The following is a 24,209-nucleotide window of genomic DNA, read 5'->3' on the forward strand; positions in this document are numbered from 1 at the left end:
AAATACCCTCCTCTCACCGACCTTTGGCCCTTTTATAGGTGGCTGGCCAGACCACCTTCGGCAGCCGAACGTGAAGCCGCAACCATGCAATGTTCGGCGGCCGAAAGTGACCTTCGGCGGCCGAACCTTTACATTTCTCCCTTGTTGCTTTTCTTTCAAAACTCAATGCTTTTCACACTTCAAAACATGAAAACAAGTGAACATACCTTGGAAAACATATGCATTACCCTTCTCGAGGGTTCCGACACCCAAGATTCCACCGGACTACAGGAATTCCGATGCCGGACTCGAGCCGGGTATTACAGCTAGATCATGCAATTCCTTGGTTTTTTACACCAAGTGTTCTAAGGTCAGAATATTTCCAGCAATTACGGACTAAAAATAATCCCAACTAACAATCAATTAACTTTGCAATTAAAATCAAGTGGCCAATTTGATCAAAACAACAAAGTAATCATGTAATTAAAGTATCAATTGCATAAATATTGAACAAAACCAAAGACAATAATTTATGTTCAGATCTCACAACCCATTAAACAACCTTAGTTTCAACCGATCCTCAACTAGAATTAAAGAAATCAGCCACTCATTGGCTGAATTAAAAACAGAAAATTAAAAGGAAAAGAAGAGAATCGAAAATTGAGAAGAATCTGCCCTGTGCGCCGAACTTGCCGAATTGAAGAAATTCTGTGCCCATTCTTCGGCCGCTTAATGTCCTTTAAATAAGAAGAGAGCTGCGCCCTAACTGGGAGGTTGCTGGCCACGTGTGGATTTATTTGCGCGGAGTGGGCTGAGGCGTTGAAGGTGGGCCATGCGCGAGCTTACTTTGGCGGGCCTTGCGCGCGGGCGGGTCCATGTCCATGTGAAGGAATTGATGGAGCGGTCCCGTGCGCTGGAATTGATGAAGCTGGCGGGGCCCACGTGCAGATGAATTTGTGAATTGCATTGGTCCTGTGCATGGAGAGATTGTTCCGTGAGTGCTGTCCATGTGAGGAAGAGTTGCTGTGGCGGGGCCCATGTGAAGCTTTGTTGCGGGCCACATGTGATGTTGAGGCGTTTGTGCAGTGGGCGTTGAAGTTCAAGTGCGCTGAATGTGTTTTGGCCCATGTGAATTGCTTGGCGGGCCCATGTGAAATGGGCTGTCCATGGTGGAGTGCTGGTCTAATGCGTTGGCGAGAATGTGCTTGAATGTTTAAATTTCCAAATATTTTCCTTATTCAGCTCGTTTTGAATTTAACTTGGCAGGCTTGCTTTCTTTTGTTCCAAATAAAGCAATTCTAGGGGGATTTTCTCCAAATTATCCTTTTACACCATTTTCTGCAAAATAATATTAAAAGCACTAAATTAAGCAAAAATCATATAAATATTTATCAATAATATTAATATAAAATGGACTAAATTATGCTCTATCACTCTCTCTATAGGTCCGATCATGTGAACCTAGGGCTCTGATACCAATCTGTAACGACCCCAAAATGGACCATCACCGGCGCTAGGATTCAGGTCGGCTTAAGGCTGCCAGAACCCATAGCAAGCCTACTATACTCTCTGTGTACCTGTAAAATCTCATACGTGGTCATACATTTTCTGTGAAAATAAAAACTCTTTTCTGAACCAAGGCTTAACCTGTGCATGCACTATCTCTGTACTCTGTACTCTGTACTCTGTACCCTGACTAGAGCTTGCTCTAGATGGGTTAATTCATACCTGTTAAGCCTGGTATTTTTCACATACTCTGTAAAACAGTTATATAAACAGACAATGTATCCAAAAGATTTACAACACAAAATAACTAAGTCAAGCACATTTCTAACTTATTCACAACTGTTACATCTCTTTAATATTACATATTCACAATATTCTATTACAAAACTCTTCTCTCTTCCTGTACTCTGCTGGACTTCCCCTGTACACTGTACACTGAACCTGCAAAACTGGGGTAAGGGAGTGGGATGAGCTCTATAGCCCAGTGAGTAGAACAGTAAAACAAGTCATTAAAACATGATCTTATGGAATGCATCATATCACAGACAATCCACATCAAGAGTAAACCTGTCACCACATAGTCCCGATAACTCTGCCGTGCCAGGGCGTAGAATCGAGCACCTGGTCTTCCTATCATATATGTATACGTGTATATAACACCTGTGTACTTACCATTGCCAGGGCGTAGTCAAAGGCTCCTGGACTTCTGCCAGGGCGTAGTCAAAGGCTCCTGGACTTCTCTATACCTGCCAGGGCGTAGTCAAAGGCTCCTGGTCTTTCTCAGAGACTATTGGATCATTCAGCATTTACCCACACCAACAAATAACTATGCAATGCAACATATTCGTGAACTCTAATGCAATCAACCTATTGCACAATCATGATGGATGATAGATGCTAAAAACATTCCATGTCTCACTTAAAAGATTTAAGTTTAGTTCCACTCACCTCTGGATATCTTTGGACTGATTCTGCAGGCTTTGAAACTCTGGAGCAGTACTCACTGCTACTCTCTCTGGTTCCTCTGGTCTGTGCCTACACAGATGGACTCAAATGAGGGACCAAACTAACTTATGAACAACTCTATTAAACTCCCTAAGAATCCCCTTAAACTCACTCAAACAACCATGCAAAGCATGCAAAGGAAAGCTGGACAGGACACTTTCGGCTGCAGGTTTGGCGCCCGAAAGTCCTCTCCAGAGCCGAAACTCAAGCACCTTTGGCGGCCGAATCTCTACTTTCGGCAGCCGAACCCTTTCGGGGGCAAGTTTCGGGGGTTGAAAGGCACCCCAGAGACGAAAGTCTTTAATCTTCGGGGGCACCTTCGGCGGCCGAAACTCCCCTCCAGAGCCGAAAGTCCAAAGGCTCGGGGGCAAGCTTAGGCAACCGAAGCCACCTCCTCAGCACATTCGGCGGTCGAAGCTGAGTTCATCAGCAAGGCAGAAACTTGCTCTGCCTCTCGCCAAAAGCTCCAATCCTTCCAAAACTCAAACACCTCAACTTCTCAACTTGCATACACCCAAGTATATGCTCAAAGGGGTCAAAAACTACCTAAAAACTCCAACAACACAAAACACATAACACATAAACAAGCTTTTCTCACAAAATCAACAAAAACTCTCTTTTTACCCTATTCATGCAACTCTCTCCATAATCCCCATAAAACCTTCATAAATCATAAAAACAAGTTCAGGATCTTCACTTACCTCTTGAAACCAAGAAGATGAACGATCCTAACGTGGAGTTTTGGAGCAACTCTCCTTCAAACTCTCCAAACTTCAAACTCTAAGTTTTTAGCTCAAAACCTTCAAAATAACATAAAAATCAATCAAATCTTTGCAAGATTCAATGAAAACATGAAGAAAACTTAAGAAAGACAGAGTCTCACCTCAGAAAGTGAAAGGAAAAGCAATTCTTATCCGTTCAACCGACTGAGGGCCGTTTTATAGGTGGCTGGCCAGACCACCTTCGGCGGCCTATCGTGAAACCGAAAGCCATGCATGTTCGGCGGCCGAATGTCACCTTCGGCGGCCGAACCTGGCTTTTCTGCCTTGGTTCTTTTCTTTCAAAAACTCGTTTCATTTCAACTTTAAAACCTTAAAACATACTATATTACTTTAGAAAAACATAAATCTTACCCTTCTAGAGAATGCTGACATCCTGGATTCCACCGGACGATAGGAATTCCGATGTCAGATTCTAGCCGGGTATTACACATCTGGTACACATAGCCTGGTCCCGTAGCGGAGGATCCTTTCGTTGTTGAAACTAAACTCTACACTCTTGCCCGACTAAACAGCCCTGGCAACCTTTACCAACTCTGGGTCCTCATGCTGTTTTTGAGCCACCTGCTCCAGAAACACGGGGGTAACTCTCATCTATGCCATCACAGCATCAATACCAGATAACTCCAACTGTAGCCCTTCTTTAAGGGATCTAAAGAACTTCTTCACTACTGACCTTCTCTCTGTTGAGATATAGGATAGACTGCTAAGTGATTTTCGGCTTAGGGTATCTATCACAACATTAGCCTTACCCGGATGATACTGGATTTGCAACCATAGTCACTGAGCAGTTCCACCCATCTCCTCTGCCTCAACTAACTCTCTCTGACTCAAAATGTGCTGCAGGCTCTTAGGATCTGTGAAGATCCCACATTTCACCCCTTAAAGGTAACGCCTCCACATTTTGAGTGCAAAGATCACAGCACATTGTGAAATCTTCATGACTGGTAGGCAGAGCTAACACTAGTGCTGAAGACAACCTTTGCTTTAGCTCTTCAAAGCTTCACTCACACTGGTCAGGCCGTTTAAACTTTTGATCTTTCCTGGTCAATCTGGTCATAGGAGCAACAACTTTTGGAGAAGTCCTAAACGAACCTCCTATGGTAGCCTGCCAACCCAGAAAGCTCTTTATCTCTGACTCTGTGGTGGGTTTAAGCCAGTTTGCTACCGCCTCTATCTTCTTGGGGTCCACTAATATTCCTCGGTCTGACACAACATGCCCCAAGAAAGAAATGCTCCTCAGCCAAAACTCACCCTCGAAGAACTCGGCATTCAAGCCACGCTCTTTCAAGGTCTACAACACTATCCTCAATTGTTGGGCATGCTCCTCTGTATCTCTGGAATACACTAGATATCATCAATAAAGACAATCACCAAGTGATCCAGATACTCTCTGAAAACTCTATCCATGAGATCCATGAATGCTGCAGGGGCATTAATCCACCCGAACGGCACTACTAAGGACTCATCATGCCCATACCTGGTCCTGAAATCTGAATTAAACACATCTTCTTCTCTGATCCTGAGCTGATGGTACCCTGATCTTAGATCTATTTTAGGAAAGCAACCTGCTTCTGTCAGCTGGTCAAATAGATCGTCGATCCTAGGAAGAGGGTACTTACTCCGGGTAGAGACTCTGTTCAACCGCTTGTAGTTGATACAAAGTCTGAGGGATTCATCCTTCTTCTTTACAAACAACTCTGGAGTATCCCAGGGCGGGGTACTAGGTCGGATGAAACCCTTATCTACCAACTCCTGCTACTGTTCCTTTAACTCTTTTAGCTCTACTGATACCGTCCTGTAGGGAGGAATGAAGATCGGTCTGGCACCAATCATCAACTCTATCTCAAACTCTGTCTCCCTATCAGGTGGTAGTCCTGGAAACTTGTCTGGGAACACATCTGGGAACTCTCTCTGACTACGGGCATTGAGGTAGGTTCCCTAACCTTACTATTATGCTCTCTCCCAAGAGCTAAAAACCCTTAACACTCTCTCTTGAGCAACCTACGAGCCTGAAGGGCTGATATCCAACCTCTCGGTGTGCCCCTCTCGTCTCCTCTGAAGACAAACTCAGATCCATCCTCATCTCTGTACCTCACTACCTTGTCTCTACAGGCCAAGGTAGCACCATGTGCAGATAACCAATCCAACCCTAGAATGACATCAGAATCCGTCAACTCTAGAACCATAAGGTCAGCTGGAAGGCATCTACCATCTATAAACACTGTACTATAGCGGCAGACTGACTCCGCCACTGATGGATCACACTTGGATCCACTGACCCTGAGGGGACACTCTAACCCAGAAGTCATCAAACCCACTCTCTCTATGGCTCTAGGAGCAACAAAGAACAAGAAGCACAGGGGTCTAACAAAGCATACACATCAAAACAACTAATGATGAAATTACCTGACACCATTGTGTTAGATGTGTTCGCCTCTTGCTGCGACATCGCAAAGATCCGAGCTGGCGCTGACGGATCCTCACCTCGGGAACCTGGAGAAGAGACTGGCCCTCTCCCTCTACCTCTGCCCTGAACCATAGCTGGAACTGGTGGTCGAGCTATACTGCCTGAAGCTGGCTGCTGGGACAGTACTGTAAAAGCAACTCTGGGACAATCCCGAGCTATGTGGCCCTCTTGACCACACCTGTAACAAGCTGAAGTCCCAAGCCGACAGGCTCCTCTGTGCGCTCTACCGCACCTCATACACTGGGGCACCTCCGAGCCTGAGCTCGAACCACTGCCTAGACCCAGACCTGACTTGAGCTTATTCCAGAACTTATTCTTCCTTGGCTTGCCACTCAACTTTTTACTACTAAAAGCTGATGTACGCTGGGAAGAGGGATCTAACTTGCCCCTACCTGGGGTCTTAGCACCTGAAGGCCGTGCTTCCTGCTGTTTCACTGTTCCCTGTATGATAGCACTAGCCTCCATCTTTCGAGCAATATCCACCACTGTGTGGAAACTCTCCCTCTCCGCTGCTAGGATCAAAGAGGAGTACCTCGAATGAAGCCTCATCGTATACCTCCTAGCCTTTTTCTGATCTGTATCATAGGCCTGGCCTACATACTGCAGCAATTCCAAGAACCGATCTGTGTATTCATCTACACTCATATCCTCGGTGTGCCTCAGCTGTTCAAACTCTATCATCTTGAGCTCTCTAGAACTGTCCGGGAAAGCTCATCCAGCAAATTCATTCGCAAACTCCTCCCAAGACATGTTATCCACTCTGGGTTCCACATAGCTTTTAAACCACTCCTTCGCCTTCTTGCATCTAAGAGTGAAACCCGCCATTTGAATGGCTCTACTATCACTTGCTTCTAGCTCATCTGCAATCATCTTGACCATTTTCAAATACTCAAATGGAACATCTCCTGTATTGTACTTAGGAGCATCCAACTTCAAGTAATCGGTCATCTTTACTTTTCTCCTCTCAGATGGGCCAGGTTGAGGTGTTTGGATAACAGGGGCTCCGGTTTCTGCTGGGGGTGGAGGAGGTGTGAAACTGCCTGGCACAAGGTTTGCTGGACTTGGGTAGAAGGGTGAAGGTGGATACATGGGGTATGGTGGATATGGTGGGTAATACGGTGGATAAGGCATAAAGGTGGGATATGGGTTAAAACTCGGATACTCCGATGTACCTCCCATCAAACATCCGGCACCCTGAGCAAAAGGCTGATACTGGGGTGGATAACCAAACCCCGAGGCCTGAGCGCCTCCCTGCAAGAATCCCATATCCTCCTCAGACATGCCTACACCCAACCCTCCAGCTCTTCTCTGATCTTCATCCATCTCTTCCCAGACATCAGACCTTCTACCTTGCTCTGTTTCTCTACTTTCATCAAAAGACCTTCTAGGGTCCCTTGATGCTCTTTTTCTTTCTCCCCCTGTCCTCTAAGACAAAGCCCTTGGCAAAGCTGGGGGACGGATCTCCAAACCTTCATTCTCTGGCGGAGCTCCAGTCAATCTAGCAGATCGACGAGTTCCTCTCATCTTTACTTCTGAAAGAAAAAAAAACTAACATGCACACATAGCATCAGCATCATACGGTCCATGTTGAAACACATGAACCCTTATCACATACATAGCATATCATATCACATCATTAAATGCACATGCATCATATCATGGCATTACACATCAGCATAGAGACAAGACTCCACATCCTATCCAAGTGGACATGATCTTTCCTATTGTGCTTGCCCTTCTATAACCTCTATCACTGTGAGCCCAACACTCTCTAGTCCTATCATAGGAACCTAGGGCTCTGCTCTATAGGTCCGATCATATGAACCAAGAGCTTAGATATCTTAACCTCTTTCCGATGTGAGATACTCTAATCACTGAGCATACTCACTCAGCACATCGTACTCAAGAGGCCCTATGCTCTGATACCAATCTGTAACGACCCGAAAATCGGACCGCCACCGGCGCTAGGATTCAGGTCGGCTTAAGGCCACCGAAACCCGTAGCAAGCCTACTCTGGACTCTGTACACCTGTTCAATCTCATACATGATTATACATTACCATGAAAACTTTGATCTTTTTTTTTTTTCCATCTCAGCTTGACCTATGCATGAAAACATAGAACCACTCAGGGTCATCAAGCTAGCTTGATCTATGTACATATACATAGAACCTCATTGGGTCATCAAGCTTGTTTCATTAAGAAACCATCTAAAACATTACATTCCATTCATAAAACTCATGTATAAAGAGGGATTAAACATACACTAGGGCCAAACACAACACTATAACATAACATAACTTTCTATAACTTTACATAACCCTATACATGACTTGTTTTTTCATAACATAACTTCTCTTTACATCATGTCCACTGCTATACACTATTACACTTGCTAGACTTTACCCTTTGCTCTTTCTTTGTCTTTCCTCTGAGGCCCTGAAACATGGGGGTTAGGGAGAGGGGTGAGCTACTAGAGCCCAGTGAGCGGAAACATAAAACATTTAAATACATATGCTAGCATGAGATGCATCACATCACAAGTAATTCATCTTTTGGATGGACGGATCCAAAATTTCCTTGCTCTATGCCCGACCCTCAAAGGGGCTCCTCAGGACTTCTGTTACACATAACATAAACATGAACTCTGTGTCCGGCCCTCCCTGGGGCTCTCATGGACCTCTGTTAACTCTGTATCTCAAAGGCTAGTGGATAATACTCTATGTCCGTCCACAATCTCAAGAAATAATGCAATGCGTCATATTCGAGTTTTCTAATGCAATACAACCTATTACATACATGGCATTTATGATGCATGCTTCATGCTAAAACTTCCTTTTCATTTCAAAACATAGGTTAGATCCACTCACCTCTAGCTCTGCTGAACACCTCTGAAGACAAACTAACTCTAGGGGCCTCCTTGGTTCCTCCGGTCCGCACCTACACAGGTGGACTCAAATGAGGTCCCAACAAACTCTAATATAACTCTGAACATCTCCCCAAAACCCCCCCTAAAACATCATAAACATGCATGGAAAAACAAGCAAAAGAAGGCTGGACAGGACACTTTCGGCGGCAGGTTCGGCGGCCGAAAGTCCCTTCAGAGACGAAAGTCATGCACTTTCGGGGGCAAGGTTCGATAGCCGAAAGACCCTCCAGAGACGAAAGTCCCAACCTTCGGCGGCACTTTCGGCGGCCGAAACTCTCTGCCAGAGCCGAAAGTCCAAGCTTTCGGGGGCGAGTTTAGGCGGCCAAAGCAACCTCCTCAGGGGTTCGGCGGCCGAACCTGAGTTCTCCAGCAAGGCAGAACTCGGGTCTCTCGCATACACACAGCCTCCAAAACCCTTACCAACACCCAAAACACACAACCAACCTTTCAAAACCATGCATATACCCTCAACCATGCACATAGGGGCTGAAAACAAGCTTAAAACCCCAAGAACACAAACATATCATCACATAAGCAAAAAGGGTGCATAAACCCTTCTTATGCAAACTCATGCAAACCCATGCAAACTACCCATTTAAAACTTACTTAAAACACAAGGGGAGATAAGGATCCATGCTTACCTCTTGAAGAACGAGAGGATTGATGGTCCAACTTGGAGATGTCAAGGAAAAACCAAATCAAACTCTCCAAGTCTCTAAACTTTGCTCTTTTGTTTAAAACCTTCAAAACCAAGCTCAAGCTTATGAAAAACCATGAAAGAACTTGGGGAAAACATAAAATCATCCAAGGAGGGCATGAACTCACCCTGGTTTGGGAAGAGGAAGAAACCTCATACCTCCCTCCTCTGCCGACCTAGGGGGCTTTTATAGGTGGCTTGATCAAGCTAGCTTGATCTATGTACATATACATAGAACCTCATTGGGTCATCAAGCTTGTTTCATTAAGAAACCATCTAAAACATTACATTCCATTCATAAAACTCATGTATAAAGAGGGATTAAACATACACTAGGGCCAAACACAACATTATAACATAACATAACTTTCTATAACTTTACATAACCCTATACATGACTTGTCTTTTCATAACATAACTTCTTTTTACATCATGTCCACTGCTATACACTATTACACTTGCTAGACTTTACCCTTTGCTCTTTCTTTGTCTTTCCTCTGAGGCCCTGAAACATGGGGGTTAGGGAGAGGGGTGAGCTACTAGAGCCCAGTGAGCGAAAACATAAAACATTTAAATACATATGCTAGCATGAGATGCATCACATCACAAGTAATTCATCTTTTGGACGGACGGATCCAAAATTCCCTTGCTCTATGCCTGGCCCTCAAAGGGGCTCCTCAGGACTTCTGTTACACATAACATAAACATGAACTCTGTGTCTGGCCCTCCCTGGGGCTCTCATGGACCTCTGTTAACTCTGTATCTCAAGGGCTAGTGGATAATACTCTATGTCCGTCCACAATCTCAAGAAATAATGCAATGCGTCATATTCGTGTTTTCTAATGCAATACAACCTATTACATACATGGCATTTATGATGCATGCTTCATGCTAAAACTTCCTTTTCATTTCAAAACATAGGTTAGATCCACTCACCTCTAGCTCTGCTGAACACCTCTGAAGACAAACTAACTCTGGGGGCCTCCTTGGTTCCTCAGGTCCGCATCTACACAGGTGGACTCAAATGAGGTCCCAACAAACTCTAATATAACTCTGAACATCTCCCCAAAATCCCCCTAAAACATCATAAACATGCATGGTTCGGCGGCCGAACCAGGCTTTCGAGGGCAGCAAAACACAGCCACTTTCGGCGGCCGAACTTCTCCTTCGGCGGTCGAACTTCCTTTACTCATTTTCTTTCTCTAAAAACCAATCAAAACTTGTAAAAAACATGTTAAAAACCTCTGGTTTACCCATCAAGAAGGCTCCGACATTCACGACATTCCTGATTCCAGCGGAGATACTGCCGGAAAGTAGGAATTCCGATGCCGGGATCTAGCCGGGTATTACAATGATTTACTATTTTTGTTGTTTTGGAATTGATATGTTCATTGGCTGTGATTTTATGTTTCAGAGTTTCTCGTCACCATTGAATCAGATGCAAAGTCGAATATGGTTGATGCATTGGAGTCTTTTCATCTTTTTCAATCATGACAATGGAAGAACACAGATTATTGATTTGTTTAATCAGGACTAAGTATGATTTATCTTTTTCTTTTCTCCGTGTTTTAGAATTTGTTGAATGGAAGAACACAGATTATTGATTTGTTTAATCAGGACTAAGTATGATTTATCTTTTTCTTTTCTCCGTGTTTTAGAATTTGTTGAATTTCTCTGACTTGTTTCATCTCTTAAACAATTTCTTGAGTGTCTTTAGCTTTTTATGGACTGGTCTTCTGGTTTTTTGACCACTTGGCCAATTGACATTTCAAGAATAGTTTTTATAAATTGTCAAGCTTTTACTATATATGATCTGACTGGCAGCATGCAGTGTACTTAATGGATATTCCCAAAATGCAATTATGGATTCTGTGCATGTCTAACTTTACTGCTCTGATATGTTGTATGATAATTGATAAATTTTTTTAAATTTTTTTTGCTGGATCTTAGCTTTTCTTTTTTTGGCCTTATCTATGGTGGAAGAGATATTAGTGGAGATTATTTAAGCTGTCCTATGCTTCAAACCATGCAGCAGTGTGATGTTGAGCAAGACCGCATAATATTTAATTTTATGTATCATTTAAATCTTTTGTTGTTTATTATACTTCATTTCTTATATATTTTCTATAATTTTTTTCAGGTATCTCAATGCCATTCAAACCAATGGTCCCCATCTTTTGAGGTACCTATCAACTGCATTCATTATCAACAAAAGGAGACGACCCCAATTCAAAGATTTTATAAAAGTAGATGTAATCGTTAGTTTTTCTGAGCTGAGTCATTTTTGTATGTTATATATCTTGTTGCTACATTATAGGTGATTTTAAATGATCCATTCCTTGGAAAACGAGTTGAAGACAGCAACTTTTCTACTGTGCCTATAAGAGATGAGTTCCTTGAAAATGCTCGCCTATTTATCTTTGAGACTTATTGCCGTATACATCAACGTATTAACATGGGGTAAGTGCATACTGGATGCTTTTAGTGAAGTGTTGCTTTTGGAATCAAGAATTTTATTCAATTTAATTAATTTTAAATTTCTCGATTGAAAAGAAAGAAATTCAGTTCTTTTTAACTTAAAAATTTTCATTTAAAAAAGTTGAAATCATGTATGATTTTGGAAGAATTTATTTAAATTCTTTTATTGCAAAATAAATCATGCCAAACAAAGGGTTAGGGAATTGGGACAATTTTACGGTTCCTTTCCTTAATTTTGCTAAATGAAATTAACTGTTCATCGCAGAGTCCTTGCTGAGAAATTTAGCCTGAATTATGAGGAGGCCGAGAGATGGATTGTAAATCTTATTAGAAACTCAAAGCTTGATGCTAAGATTGATTCACAGTCAGGAACTGTTATCATGGAGCCTAATCAGCCCAATGTGTAAGATTATAGATAGATTCATAAATATTAGCACTTGTGTTCTTCTAGTCTTTTGCAGTGCCTTCTATCTTGCTCTTATCTTCTCCTGTTATAATTCTTTTGCACTCTATCTATGTGTGTTGATTTCTTTTATTTATTTTTCTTAACGACTAAAATGCAATTTGGAAATTTCCCTCAATTCAGGTATGAACAGTTGATAGATCACACAAAGGCAATATCGGGGCGTACTTACAAGTTAGTCGGTCAACTTTTAGAACATGCACAGGCACAAGCTGCACGATGAAGTTATTCCTGAAGTTTGCAGGATTTATTGTTGTCATTTTTTGTTATTTGGAATCTGTTTGCTGCCGCAGATAATTGTAGTGATAATCCTTTTTGGTGGGTTAATCTAGTAGAGTAGAGGTTGAGAAATTATTGATTATGAGAAACATGGTTTATTTTAAATTCAAAAGCATCTTTTTTAGCATATGTGAAGGTTAAAGTTGATCATGCTTTGAGAGAGCTAATGCTTCATGCTTGTGGGAATTCATTTTGTTTGTAAATTATTGGTTAGATGTGTTTAAAACTGAAAGCATTGTTACAAAATTGTTTTGTTTTGTTGTCTAGATTAACGAAAATACCATAAATGCTTTGAACTGGTGTTTTAGTGCTAACAAGTTCTACTCCTTATATAATTAATAATGTAAATTATAAGATCATGTTGAAAATATATAAAATATAAAATATATTATTGAAATTATATAATTATAATATTATTAAAATTATTTAAAAAATATATATAATATTGTTTTTTAAGTACCATTTTAGTTCGGTCAGTTCCGATATTTGATAAAAAAAGCAAAATCAAAATAGAAATGATTTGGTCCACCGTGATTTTGTGTACAAGGTTCCTCAAAAGTGTGATGCTCTACCTACCAACGCAAATGTCCTCTTGAATTATGCTGATAGAAATGGTGATTGTGATTTGAAGCGTCAAATCAGCATGCTTCAATATTTAGAAAGCAAAATAGAAATGATTTTGAGACGATCAGAGTACCAATTTGCTTATAAATCGATCAAGAAATCACAATCAATCCACCAAAATTAATTCCACAGAAATAAAAAAAAATAAAAAATTAATTCCACAAGTACTTTATAACCAATGATTCTTTTATGACAAATCGCTTAATGAGTATTCAAATTATTTCTTAATATTTAATAAAACTTAATATACTTTTAAAAAAATAAAATAAAATTTAATGTTGTCATGAGTATAATCGAAAAGTTAATAAAAAAAAATTATTTTTAACAAAAAAAAATTATCATTTCTTAATACATTGAACAAGAAATTATGATATTTTTTGAAACTTATAAGGAAATAATATTCGGTGATGATACGTTCAATTTGTTAAAAAGAGTATATATCTACTTGGTTTAAAAATCGAGTAATTCTTAATATTAAAAATAACACACAAATTGTTAAGTATTTTTGGATCATAGTATTATACATTAACTCTCACCTACTTTTCATAAAAGATTATTGTTTAGCTTGGTACAATCTATGAATCGGAGCTCTTGAAGGGACGCCATGTTCTGTAGGCAATTTGGCAATTCTCTGAGGTTGTCACAGTAAGCAACTTCCAACACTTTTAAAGTATTAGTAAATCCTCGAATAGGCCATTGTGGAAAGTCCACTAATTTTGGCAACTCTCTTAACTCTAATTTGTGTAGGCTAAATTGAGCGTCTTCTCCTTCCTCAATTCTCAAATCAAGGTTTTTACAATCTTCAATACAAAGACTATCTAATGCTGTTAGGCATTTTATACTTTGTGGCAAAGAGATCAAACTTCTACAACTAGAGACGGCCAATCTTCGGAGCTTTTTGAGACCTAGCATATATTCAAACAAATATTCCAGATTCAGACATTCAGTAATGAAAAGAGATCAAAGAGCCTTCAAGCAACCTATTCCGCCCATTGAGAAACACTTTTGATGCGTAGTTACCCAGAGCAATCTAAGGTTAATCATGTACTTTATATCTTTGGGCAGCTCTTTAAGGTTCCAACATCCAAATAGTAGTAGATCTTGCAAGCTTTGTAACTTACATATTGAATTAGGGAGTCTTTTGATGGTACTCTCAAGTACTGAAATCTTGAGAAACATGTCCTAATGAACACTTTACTACTTATTCCCTCTCTTCTTTCATTTATACAACAAATGGTTCGCATGCAATCCAAGTTTTGTAAGGATTTAGGAACAACTTTGGAAAGTGATTCAGGATAAGGAAAAGATACATGTCGAACACTCTTGGCAAATTGTTGAGTGCTGCCGATAAACATTGAGTATTCATTTTGTGTGATGGATAATGCTAGATCATTTATTAGTTCATGCATTTTGCATCTAACATTACCACCATATTCAGAAAAATCCAGGAAGAAACACCTAGAACACAACACTTTAAAATAGCGCAAGCCAACATCTTCAAACTCTTGATTCTCATTGGAAGATTGAACAAGTCCATTTGCCATCCATAAATAAACCAAATCAATGTCTACTAACTCATAATCCTTAGAAAATGGAACAATATGCAAAGCATCTTTTCAAGTAAGATGTTAAATGTTCATAGCTCAATCTTAAAGCAGGCAATATATCATTTTCCTTCTGCTCTCATTTCCATATCTCATTATCTCTTATAAATTCCCACTCACGTTCATCAGTTATAGAGTAAAGCAACGATCCTAAAGTTATGACTGCTAGAGGAACTCCTTCGCATTTTCTCACTATTTCTCCCCTAATTCTTGTAAAATTTGGATTTTGTTTTCCTTCTCGTACTTAAAATGCACATTTAAAAAACAAAGATAAACAATGTTGGTGATGGAGAAGACTCAAATTGTGCGGAGAAACTGTGCCCATAATTTCAGCAACGCGATTGCTACGAGTGGTGACTACTATTCTATTACCATTAGAACCTCCCATTAGCAGACTTTTCAGATCAAGCCATTTTTGGGGTCCTCGCTCCATACATCATCTAGGATCATCAAATATTTCCTTCCATTTAAAGTCTCTCACAAAGTTCTCTGTGGTTGGTCTATATCCATATCTACATATTTCTGACCAAGACATGCATATTTGAGAATTTCAATAATCACCTTATCTAATTCAAGGACATCTGAAACACAAACCCATAGATTCAATTCAAAAATGAGTAGCTACCCTTTGATCATTGTACACCAATTTAGCAAGTGTTGTCTTCCCAAGACCTCCAAGTCCAACAATTGGAATAATGGAGACAACATTTTCACCATCAACAAATTGCAACAACATTTCAATGATGGTAAATTTAGCTTCTTCCCTCCCAATGACATTAGAAGCATCTATGAAGGAGTGGGTCATCTCCCTCTTCTTATGAATCACATGTCTATGAAAAATCCGCTCAGTCAGACCAAACTTAGACTTAAGAGCTGCGATTTTATCTATCCTCTCCCTAATTTTCTTTACTTTGTGTCCCATTTTAAAGTGGAATGCGAGTGGATTAGGGCTAGAAAAGAATCGGCGTACCTTCCGAGTCACTTTCCTTCTCAAGGCTTCATATTCAAAATCATCCACCACATCTTCTGCATCGTATAGAACTTGTTTGAGATTCTCCAGCCAAATCTCTACCCAAGGATTTTGCGACAGCTGCTGCTCTGCATCCAAAAGCACGGGTTTGATGACTTTCAAATTCTCTTTAATCTTTTGAAGCTCACTTTCAAGTCCCCATGCCAAAGAAAAATTCTTGAAGAGCAAGAGAGCCCAACTTCCCCAAAACACTTTCGGTATGAAAAGGAGATGTATATATCGAATGGAATATAGGGTGACAAGATGCTAAAAACAAGCTTATAATAATGTTTCATCGCCATATGATAACAAGCTGAAAACAAACTTACAACAAGTTGAAAACAAAGGCAAACAGAAGAAAAGAGAAACAAAATAGTGAAATGATTTTCATAGAGAAACAAAGCCAAAATATCACGTGCCTTCTACCTATTCAACTAAGCAGCACCTCTAGATTTCAAAATTAAATACAATATGTTTTTTTTTTTTTTTTGAAATAGAAATCGATAATTAAGAGATTAAAATTCAAGATTTCTCATACATGTTAAACCTGTAAATGTAAATACGAACTCTGTACATAATTTAAATAAACTACAAAATCATAAAACTAATTGATACTAACCGATAAATAGAAAATTTTTAAGAGAATGATTTGTTATTTTAATAAAAATTTATAATTTGTATATAAACACTCCTGTTCAATAAAAGAAACGACAACTATTTTCTACAAGTCTAATTTGTTATATAGGTATTAGGGTCTTTAATTTTTTTCTTGAGATTTATTTTTTGGGTACAGTTTAAAAGTATCACACATATTATTTATGACTTTGCTGGATTGGATTACGTTCTAAACTGATTTTGAATGTTTTAAAATTTTAAAAATGGTCATCAATAATAAGTCTATAATTACCCAAGGATGGAAAAAATAAATCTGTAACCTTAGCTTTGTTGGTTTATGTTCTAAACTTCCTTCCACTGTTTATAGAAGAATTATTAGTATGCTATCTAACTTTTGGTAGGACCAACAATTTAATAAGCAAAAAGGTTCGTTGGACGTCATGATCTAAAATGTATGAACCCAAAGCTAAAGAAGGTGGAGGGCTTTAATATGGCTCTACTGGTTACTGGCTAAGTAAAGAGGGACAAACCTTTAGTATCCAATCTTCTCTCTCGAGTAGTCAAAGAAAATATTTTCTTTCGCTCATCCTTACTTGCAGTTACTTCTAGCAATAGACTATGATGGGGATAGAGAGCATCCTTTGGTAGGTAGGATGAAGAGAAGTCATTGATCATAAAAATGATGGTTGAATTCCAAAGTTTCGGGGATTCTATTCCTCACATTTTTTTCAGAGGGAAGACAAATTGATATGACATTATAACAGACAAGGCAGATATTCAGTTAAATCAGGCTCCAAGAATCCTTGGCGGAAATTCTACCTGATGGCAAATTCTTGACTCAGTTATTGATTTTCCTGTCGTAGCATTTGTGGAAGAGTAGAAATGCCCGGGTCTTCAAGATGAATTGCAAGATATTAGAACCATTATCTCTAAGTAAATTTTGATGATGCTGTCAATAAGAGGAGAGAAAGGAAGAGGAGCAAGTGCAGTGGCAGGTAGAGACGATGTGGTTTAGATTGAAATTGCAGGATTATTCATGGCTAGTTTTGGAATGCATGGCAATGGCATGCAGGGACGTAGTGATATTTGCAATAAACAGAGGCTTGGATGATTTAATTGTGGCAGGAGATGCTTTGGGAGTCATTCAAGCCATAAATGAGGGACCAATTCCTCTAGAAATTCAGCAATATTCGAGTTTATAGATCCTGTAACTCAGCAGGCCATAGCATAGCTTCTAAAGCCATATGGGATAAGAACTGGTTCAGCGCAGCATTGTTCTTAGTTCTTTGCCACCTTAATGTTCTAAAAAGAATGAAAAGAAAAACCCAAAAAAGAGAGCTGGATGGAAGAAAAAGGGGAAAATATGTAAACCAACAATATTAAAAAACAATTGTGATTGTACTATTCATGGTTAACCAATTTTTATATCATAGTATATGAATTATAACACAGGCTCAATTTAAAAAAAAATAAAGGAGTATGTACTCTTTATTTCCTTCATCATATGCTCTCACTTCGTGCCACAGCAACCAGGCTGCTGCAAGTCTACCAGTTAATGACAATTAAACATTCGAATTGTATCAATAACAAATGTACGACTTTCCAATCATTTTCTTTTATATTCTGTGTTCCTGACGATGTCGAAATGCAAGAATTTGAGTCCAGTAGATAACAGGCCATTCTCCTCCCACATCCAACTCCTAACTTTACAAACACTCCTCATTAACTTTGCAAGTCATATAGTAGTCAACTTTGCATATTGTATAAGACCCAAAATGCTTTAGATATGTATAGGAGTAATGATTCTTGGAGATATGGCAGTCCCTTCTATTTGATCCATTCCGGAGCTAAAGTTGGTTAACAGACCAAGGCGACTGCTACCAGTACTAATTACTTAGACCCACTGCAAAACTTGTGCCACTATATTGATCCGACCAAATCGATCCAAATAAGGCGACTTGAATGCCAAATAATGTTTATTTGCACAAAATCCCAGGACTGCCATGAGCTTCTTACCATCGAGAACGTGAATGGCCATATGTATTCCAGTTGTCCTGACAATTTCGCTGACGGTTACCACTCCTCCCATATGAATAGCTGTAACCATCTGAAGTTCTTCTGGGAGGGTGGCTTCCTTTGATGCTTTTCTAATTTCCTCCTCTAGATCATAATTTGCCCGCTGTGTTAAAGAAAAACAGTAAATAAAAATCAATTAGCATTCCAAATTTAAAAAGGTGAAAATACCAACAGAAAAAAGCCCAAAGAGTTAACGATAAAAGGGACAAACACAGAACAACAGAGAATTGCCTTCTCTGACAGTTCAGAACTGAACTAGAGGTTGCAGATGATAACAAAATCTCATTCAAAGAACTGTTGTCACTAGGTGTAATTTTGAGTTAATGCAATTTTGTGATTAAAAAGAAGGTAAGGATATATAAGAGATTCCAATAAGTTCCTCAGGATAATCAAGTCCAAGTTCTTGTATACCCACATCAAATTGCCCATGCAACTGATATGGGATATTGAACCAAAAAAATCCACCACGCTCTCACAACTGATTTTCTAAGTTGGCCTTCTCCATCAATAAAACTTAAAACATAGAAAAATTTTTCTTAATGCTTTCATAGTTGCCATTTTTATCCAAAATTTAGATTGATTTTTATAAATATATAATTCAATTTTTATATTTTAAAAATTAAAATTATTTATAATGGTAATAAATAAAAAAATGAATAAAAATCATAAATTCACTGATTTTTAAAAATTAAAACAATAATTTATGAAATTTTAGTTATTAAAATAATAAATAAAATATTTTTTATAAAAAAATTTTAACTACTTAAAATGATATTTTTTTATTAAAAAACATAAAAATTTTAGTGGTTAATTAAGTACTATTTTATTAAAAAAGTTCATGAGTGACGTGAATTTTGTCAAACAAAGATTCATGTAAATTACCCTTAATAAATTTCCCTTGTAATTTATCTAAAATTAAGAAGGGATGGCTTTTATATTCGCTCCACCAACTAGGGATGTCAGCAGGCGGGCGGATTTTCGCGGGTACCCGATCCGCCCAAACTCTATTAAGACGGATTTGGGTTTTTACAAAACGGATTTAGGCGAGTTCGAGTTTGAAAAATTTTAGCCGTCTCAGATTCGAGCAGGGTTCGGGAATAGATGATCGGATACCCGTTACCCGAACCCTATTAGCTATACTTAGGGATGGCAAGCGGGCGGGTTTTCACGGGTACCCGATCCGCCCAAATCCTATTAGGACGGATTTGGATTTTTACAAAACGGATTTGAGCGGATTCGGATTTGACCCGTTATAATCCCTAAATTTTCTTTTTTCATTTCACTTCATACACTTCCCTCTCTCTGTCGGCGCCTCTCTCCCTCGCTTCCCTTCCCATAATTCCCAATCGACTCCCTCCCCCACTTCACTGCCGGCAGCCCCGACACCGGCGACGTCTCCTTTTTCTTCCCAACGACCATAAATCTTCTCCCTCCCCAGCTAGCGATATCTCCCTTTTCCCCATCCCTTGAGTACTACCTTCAAGGAATTCCCCTCGCGTCCCTGTATTAATAGGAGCGCATTCTCATGCTCCAAGACAAACAACGAATATTCTAACCGGGTAAGCATTCCGTTATAGGAACAGTAATCTCACAAACTAAAAATACAGAGTCTGCTCGTGACGTTTTTTTTTTCTTTTTATTTTTTTTATTTATCACTTGTGCGCTTTGTAGGGGTGAGCAGTATTCGGTTTAAACCGAAATAACCGACCGAGCCGATTAATTTCAAAAATTTGGTTCGGTTTTTTTTCCGCTCGGTTCAGTTTGAAATTTTTAAAAAATCAGTGATTTCGGTTCGGTTCAATTTTAGACATAAAAATTTCGATTAAACCGAACCGAACCGAAATCACCTATACTATGTCGTTTTAATATTTCCCTAATTCCCTATTTCCCTTCCCTTCCCTTCCCTGCCCTAAATCTAAAACAAATTTCTGTGCGTGCCGCCAGACCCAGTGCTCCTCCTCCTCCATCTCTCATCTCTCATCTCTGTGCTCACCCCTAACGCTAACGCCCTCACCTTAAGTGCCTCGCCTCTGAGCGGCGCTTCCACCTCAGCTCCATCCACTTCCAGCGGCGCTTTCACCATCCACCGTCCAGCCTCCGATCTCTTTCTGAGAAGAGCCACGCACGCATCTCGCCTCGAGATTCTCGCGCCTGTGCCTCCAGTCTCCTCTCGACTGGACTGATTCACCGTCGGCGTCAGCCGTTGCTCTCAGTCGTGCTTATTCCACAGCCCTCAGTCCTCTCCGAGTCTCTGTGTCGCGCTTCCAGCCATTCACAGTTGAACTTGAGTAAACTGTACAAGGTAAGTAAATATTTGTGATTTGCTATTGATCGTTGCCGGAGTTCTTTCATGAACACTTTTCCTCGTCGATTTATATGAAACTCAATTCTGTAACATGATGAGCTATAATTCTTTGAAATTTACGATCGAGTTGTTATCTACTGCTGTTAGATAAATCTGTGAGACTGTTTGGTGTTCAAGAAAGGTATGGAAAAGTTGGTGAATTGGGACAAAGAAATAATACAAATAGAAGTGAACATATTTTAACTTATAAAAAATAATTTAAAAAAAAAAATAAAACATGATTTTATTGGGTCTACATTAGCTGATCTATTGGCTTGTGTACTCTTGATTGTTGAAGTTGTGTGCTGTTGAAGTGTTGATTGTTGAAGTTGTGTGCTCTTGATTGTTGAAATTAGACAGAAATATTATGTGAATAATTTAGGAAATTAGACAAAAATTAATTGTCAATTGATCTGTAATTATAAATATAATTATAATTATAATTAACGGAAATTATAATGAAATAAATAGTCAACAGTATAATTATAATTAAACAGAAATTAATTAGTGACTGCATGCCGACACTATAATTATAATTATAATTAATAGAAATTATAATAAAATAAATAGCCAACAGTATAATTATAATTAAACATAAATTAATTAGTGACTGCATGCCAATTGATATGTTTAATTACAATCTTCTATTGTGATCTGTTGAATTGCAATCAAGTTAGGATACAGTATTTAGTTTGGAAGTAGACAGAAATACCATTAATTTTGTACTGTATATGATCATGTTTTGAGGTACTTGACTCATCCAACTGAATCAAAGTTTAAGTAAGGTCTGGGCCCATTTTATATATATATATATATATTTGTTTATTTGTACTAGTATTGTCCTGTCTTATTTCTTAACCTTGTCCTCTTTCATATTTCGGGCTCTAATTAACTGTTAATCTCATGTTATTGTTTTTTTAGGAAAATGAACAGATGGTCTTTATAGAGTGAATTTTCCACTGTCTTTTCTTCCCTCATTCAATCATTGTATTTATTCACCACCTCTTTAAACTTTTTTCCCTCATTCAAACATTGTATTTATTCACCACATCTTTAAACCTTTTCCCCTCATTCAGTCATTGTATTTATTTCACATGATAACTGGTCAGAATAATTCGCTGCCTTTGTAGTTCAGATTTAAGGCTATTATCTTAAGCCGAGATTTTTATTTGAAAGGTTGCTTCTATGAATGTGATTTCAAGCCTCATTTTGAATTTTTCTGTTAAAAATATGCCAATGTCATCTATTTTGTCTATCGATATTCTGTAGTAAATGATAATTCTGGATCGCTTTTCCAAGGTCCTATGTTGCCTGATTAGTACTTGCACCTTTCTGCAGCTATTTGAATCCCATCTTCATAGTACTGAAGTACTTCTACGTTATTCATCTGCTCTTGTTCAAGGTGCTACAAACGTTTTCTGGTATGAATGCCTGCAATCTTGCGTAGATTGATTGTGCTTTAGCACCTGCTTAATAGTTTTTTTTATTTCTTTTGATTGAATATCGCCAAGTGTTGGCTGCACTCTTTGACATTACTTATGCATCAGGAATGAAACTGAGTTTCTTATGGCTGGATTTGAAAAAAAAAAGGAAGAGATGCACTAGTTTTGAAATTGACCACCTTAAGATTCCATTTTGAAGTTGACCATCTTAAGGTTCTGAGTAATGTTTATTTTACATCTCTTTTCATTTTCTCTTCTTTCAAGATGAATCAAGTTCTGGTCATCGTGTAAGATCAATTCCATGTCATAAATCAGATCAAAATCTAACTGTTCTTAGCTTTCTATCTGTAGCATTTTTCTTGGAGTAAAAAAATCAATGTATTTTGTTTTCCCCTCTGCTTGTTGAATATCTGGGTATCAAACTGCGCATTTCTAAGTGGTCTAATGCTGAACTGAGATGGCAAGTCATACTCTTCTTAATAACCTTGGTGCACCAATCAAATAGCTTTCTCATTTGGTCAGATAATGTCATATATGTGGCCAAGAGGTCAACCTGGCAAGAAAAGTAGAAGAGGGGATTTGGGGTGGGAGAAGTCCAGATGTACCTTTTCATAGTGTCAACTCTGTGCTGTCAGATTAATACTGTAGTGTACATATCTTTCAAGATAGAGGAAACTAAAATTTTGTATTTTACACCAGATGTGGTAATTTTTTTTGTTTGATATCTGTTCAGGATTGACATCCAAACAAACACTCGGCATTTTCAAAGCCTCTTTCGGGTAAGAGGCCTTTCAATAAGTTGAAGTGACCCATAAAAGTTGATATACATTGTTAAAACACATTTTGTTATTTTTTTCTTGTTGTTTTCTAATGCCTGTTACTTTTATCTTTGTGTTTTTTCGGTTTCAGTATCTCCTTGAGGAAGTTGCACTAGAGCCTAAGCGCTTGAATAAAATTCCATTACAGGTCAGGAAGTTACTATTGAATGGTTTAGCTCTGCTGTCATTACTATATACTAAAAATATGTTTAGAACTTTGGAACCATCATTCACTAGCAAACATGTGAAATTTTCCTTAATCAGATATAATTGAAAAATGTAATTTGTCAATTTAATTCAGGCACAACAAGATCTGTTTCTTCTACTCTCAAGATCCTTACTTTTTTACAACTTAGGTAACCTTAATTACTTTGCATTAATTCAACATTGAACAATGAATTCATGGTTATTTGCCTATTTATGATACTTTGTTCTGTGTAGATGACAAACTAGAAATCTTCTTAAAGCACTTTCCTGTTTTTCCAAATGCTTTCTTGGTTGGTGGTCCTGTGGATTTCTTTGTGATTGAACTTGCGGACCAGGTATATCAATCTTTAGTCTATACATATTTTATTATTGAAATTTCATTTTTTATCTGTTCTGTGTAGTTGGACATATGCTTGTAGTTGCCTGTTGTAACGGTGTTGGAATTCCTTTGTTGGTCAGCTTCAAAAGTTGAAGGTGGAGCCAGTTCTATTGCATTACCTCTCTCAAAATAAAATTCTCCAAGGTAGTACTATACAACATCAAAGAGTTGAGACTTATATTTCTAGCAAATTGATATCATTATTCATTATTATTCCCTTTCTGCTGCACTCCAAAGCCTTTGGCCTCTGATATCGTCATGATTCTTAGTCTCTTGCATGATTCAATCCACATCTTGTGTGTACATTATGATTTCAAGGTAGATATTTTTTTCTTGTTATTATTGATTATTGAATTGATTCTTACAATTTTTTATAGCTATTCTAATATTTTTTTATGCTTGCAAGTGAAATATCAGTTCAAATTTGAAAAATATGGTGGTGTTGGTCTGCTGGAGACTTGATTGAAAAATATCAGTTCAAATCTTCTCTCCCCCACTTCACTGACG

The 24,209-nt window shown here is 38.6% G+C and overlaps 2 protein-coding genes and 1 pseudogene across 2 annotated transcripts; 2 read left to right on the plus strand and 1 right to left on the minus strand.

Annotated features, from left to right (window-relative positions):
* Positions 1 to 12,775, plus strand: part of LOC110611533 — a 46,670-nt pseudogene extending 33,895 nt beyond the window's left edge.
* A 976-nt stretch (positions 12,776 to 13,751) lies between these two features.
* Positions 13,752 to 20,079, minus strand: LOC122723276. Its single transcript, XM_043955058.1, has 7 exons — positions 19,990 to 20,079; positions 18,453 to 18,615; positions 15,485 to 15,910; positions 15,340 to 15,393; positions 14,933 to 15,055; positions 14,437 to 14,820; positions 13,752 to 14,113 (listed from the first exon to the last, which is right to left on the minus strand). Exons 1-7 carry the CDS (start codon positions 20,077 to 20,079, stop codon positions 13,752 to 13,754), a joined length of 1,602 nt encoding a protein of 533 aa, XP_043810993.1.
* Positions 20,080 to 20,517: 438 nt separating this feature from the next.
* Positions 20,518 to 24,191, plus strand: LOC122723277 (the record flags this gene model as incomplete). Its single annotated transcript, XM_043955059.1, has 8 exons — positions 20,518 to 20,814; positions 22,195 to 22,277; positions 23,032 to 23,077; positions 23,208 to 23,264; positions 23,418 to 23,472; positions 23,558 to 23,658; positions 23,783 to 23,846; positions 24,109 to 24,191. Coding segments are annotated over 8 exons (759 nt in total), but the record flags the coding sequence as incomplete, so codon positions are not given.
* Positions 24,192 to 24,209: the final 18 nt, after the last annotated feature.

Source organism: Manihot esculenta, chromosome 3 (genome assembly GCF_001659605.2).
Source record: "Manihot esculenta cultivar AM560-2 chromosome 3, M.esculenta_v8, whole genome shotgun sequence".
Lineage (NCBI taxonomy): Eukaryota > Viridiplantae > Streptophyta > Magnoliopsida > Malpighiales > Euphorbiaceae > Manihot > Manihot esculenta.

Bases quoted from the DNA above. Each gene is read 5' to 3' on its own strand.
- LOC122723276 (XM_043955058.1), bottom strand. From the start codon at position 20,079: ATGCTTACCCGGTTAGAATATTCGTTGTTTGTCTTGGAGCATGAGAAT. The intron at 15,056-15,339 runs GTCAGAAATATG...GTGCATTTTAAG, and splicing joins TCTCAAATATGCATGTCTTG to TACGAGAAGGAAAACAAAAT. The intron at 14,114-14,436 runs GTATAAATGAAA...AATATATGCTAG, and splicing joins TTGCATGCGAACCATTTGTT to GTCTCAAAAAGCTCCGAAGA.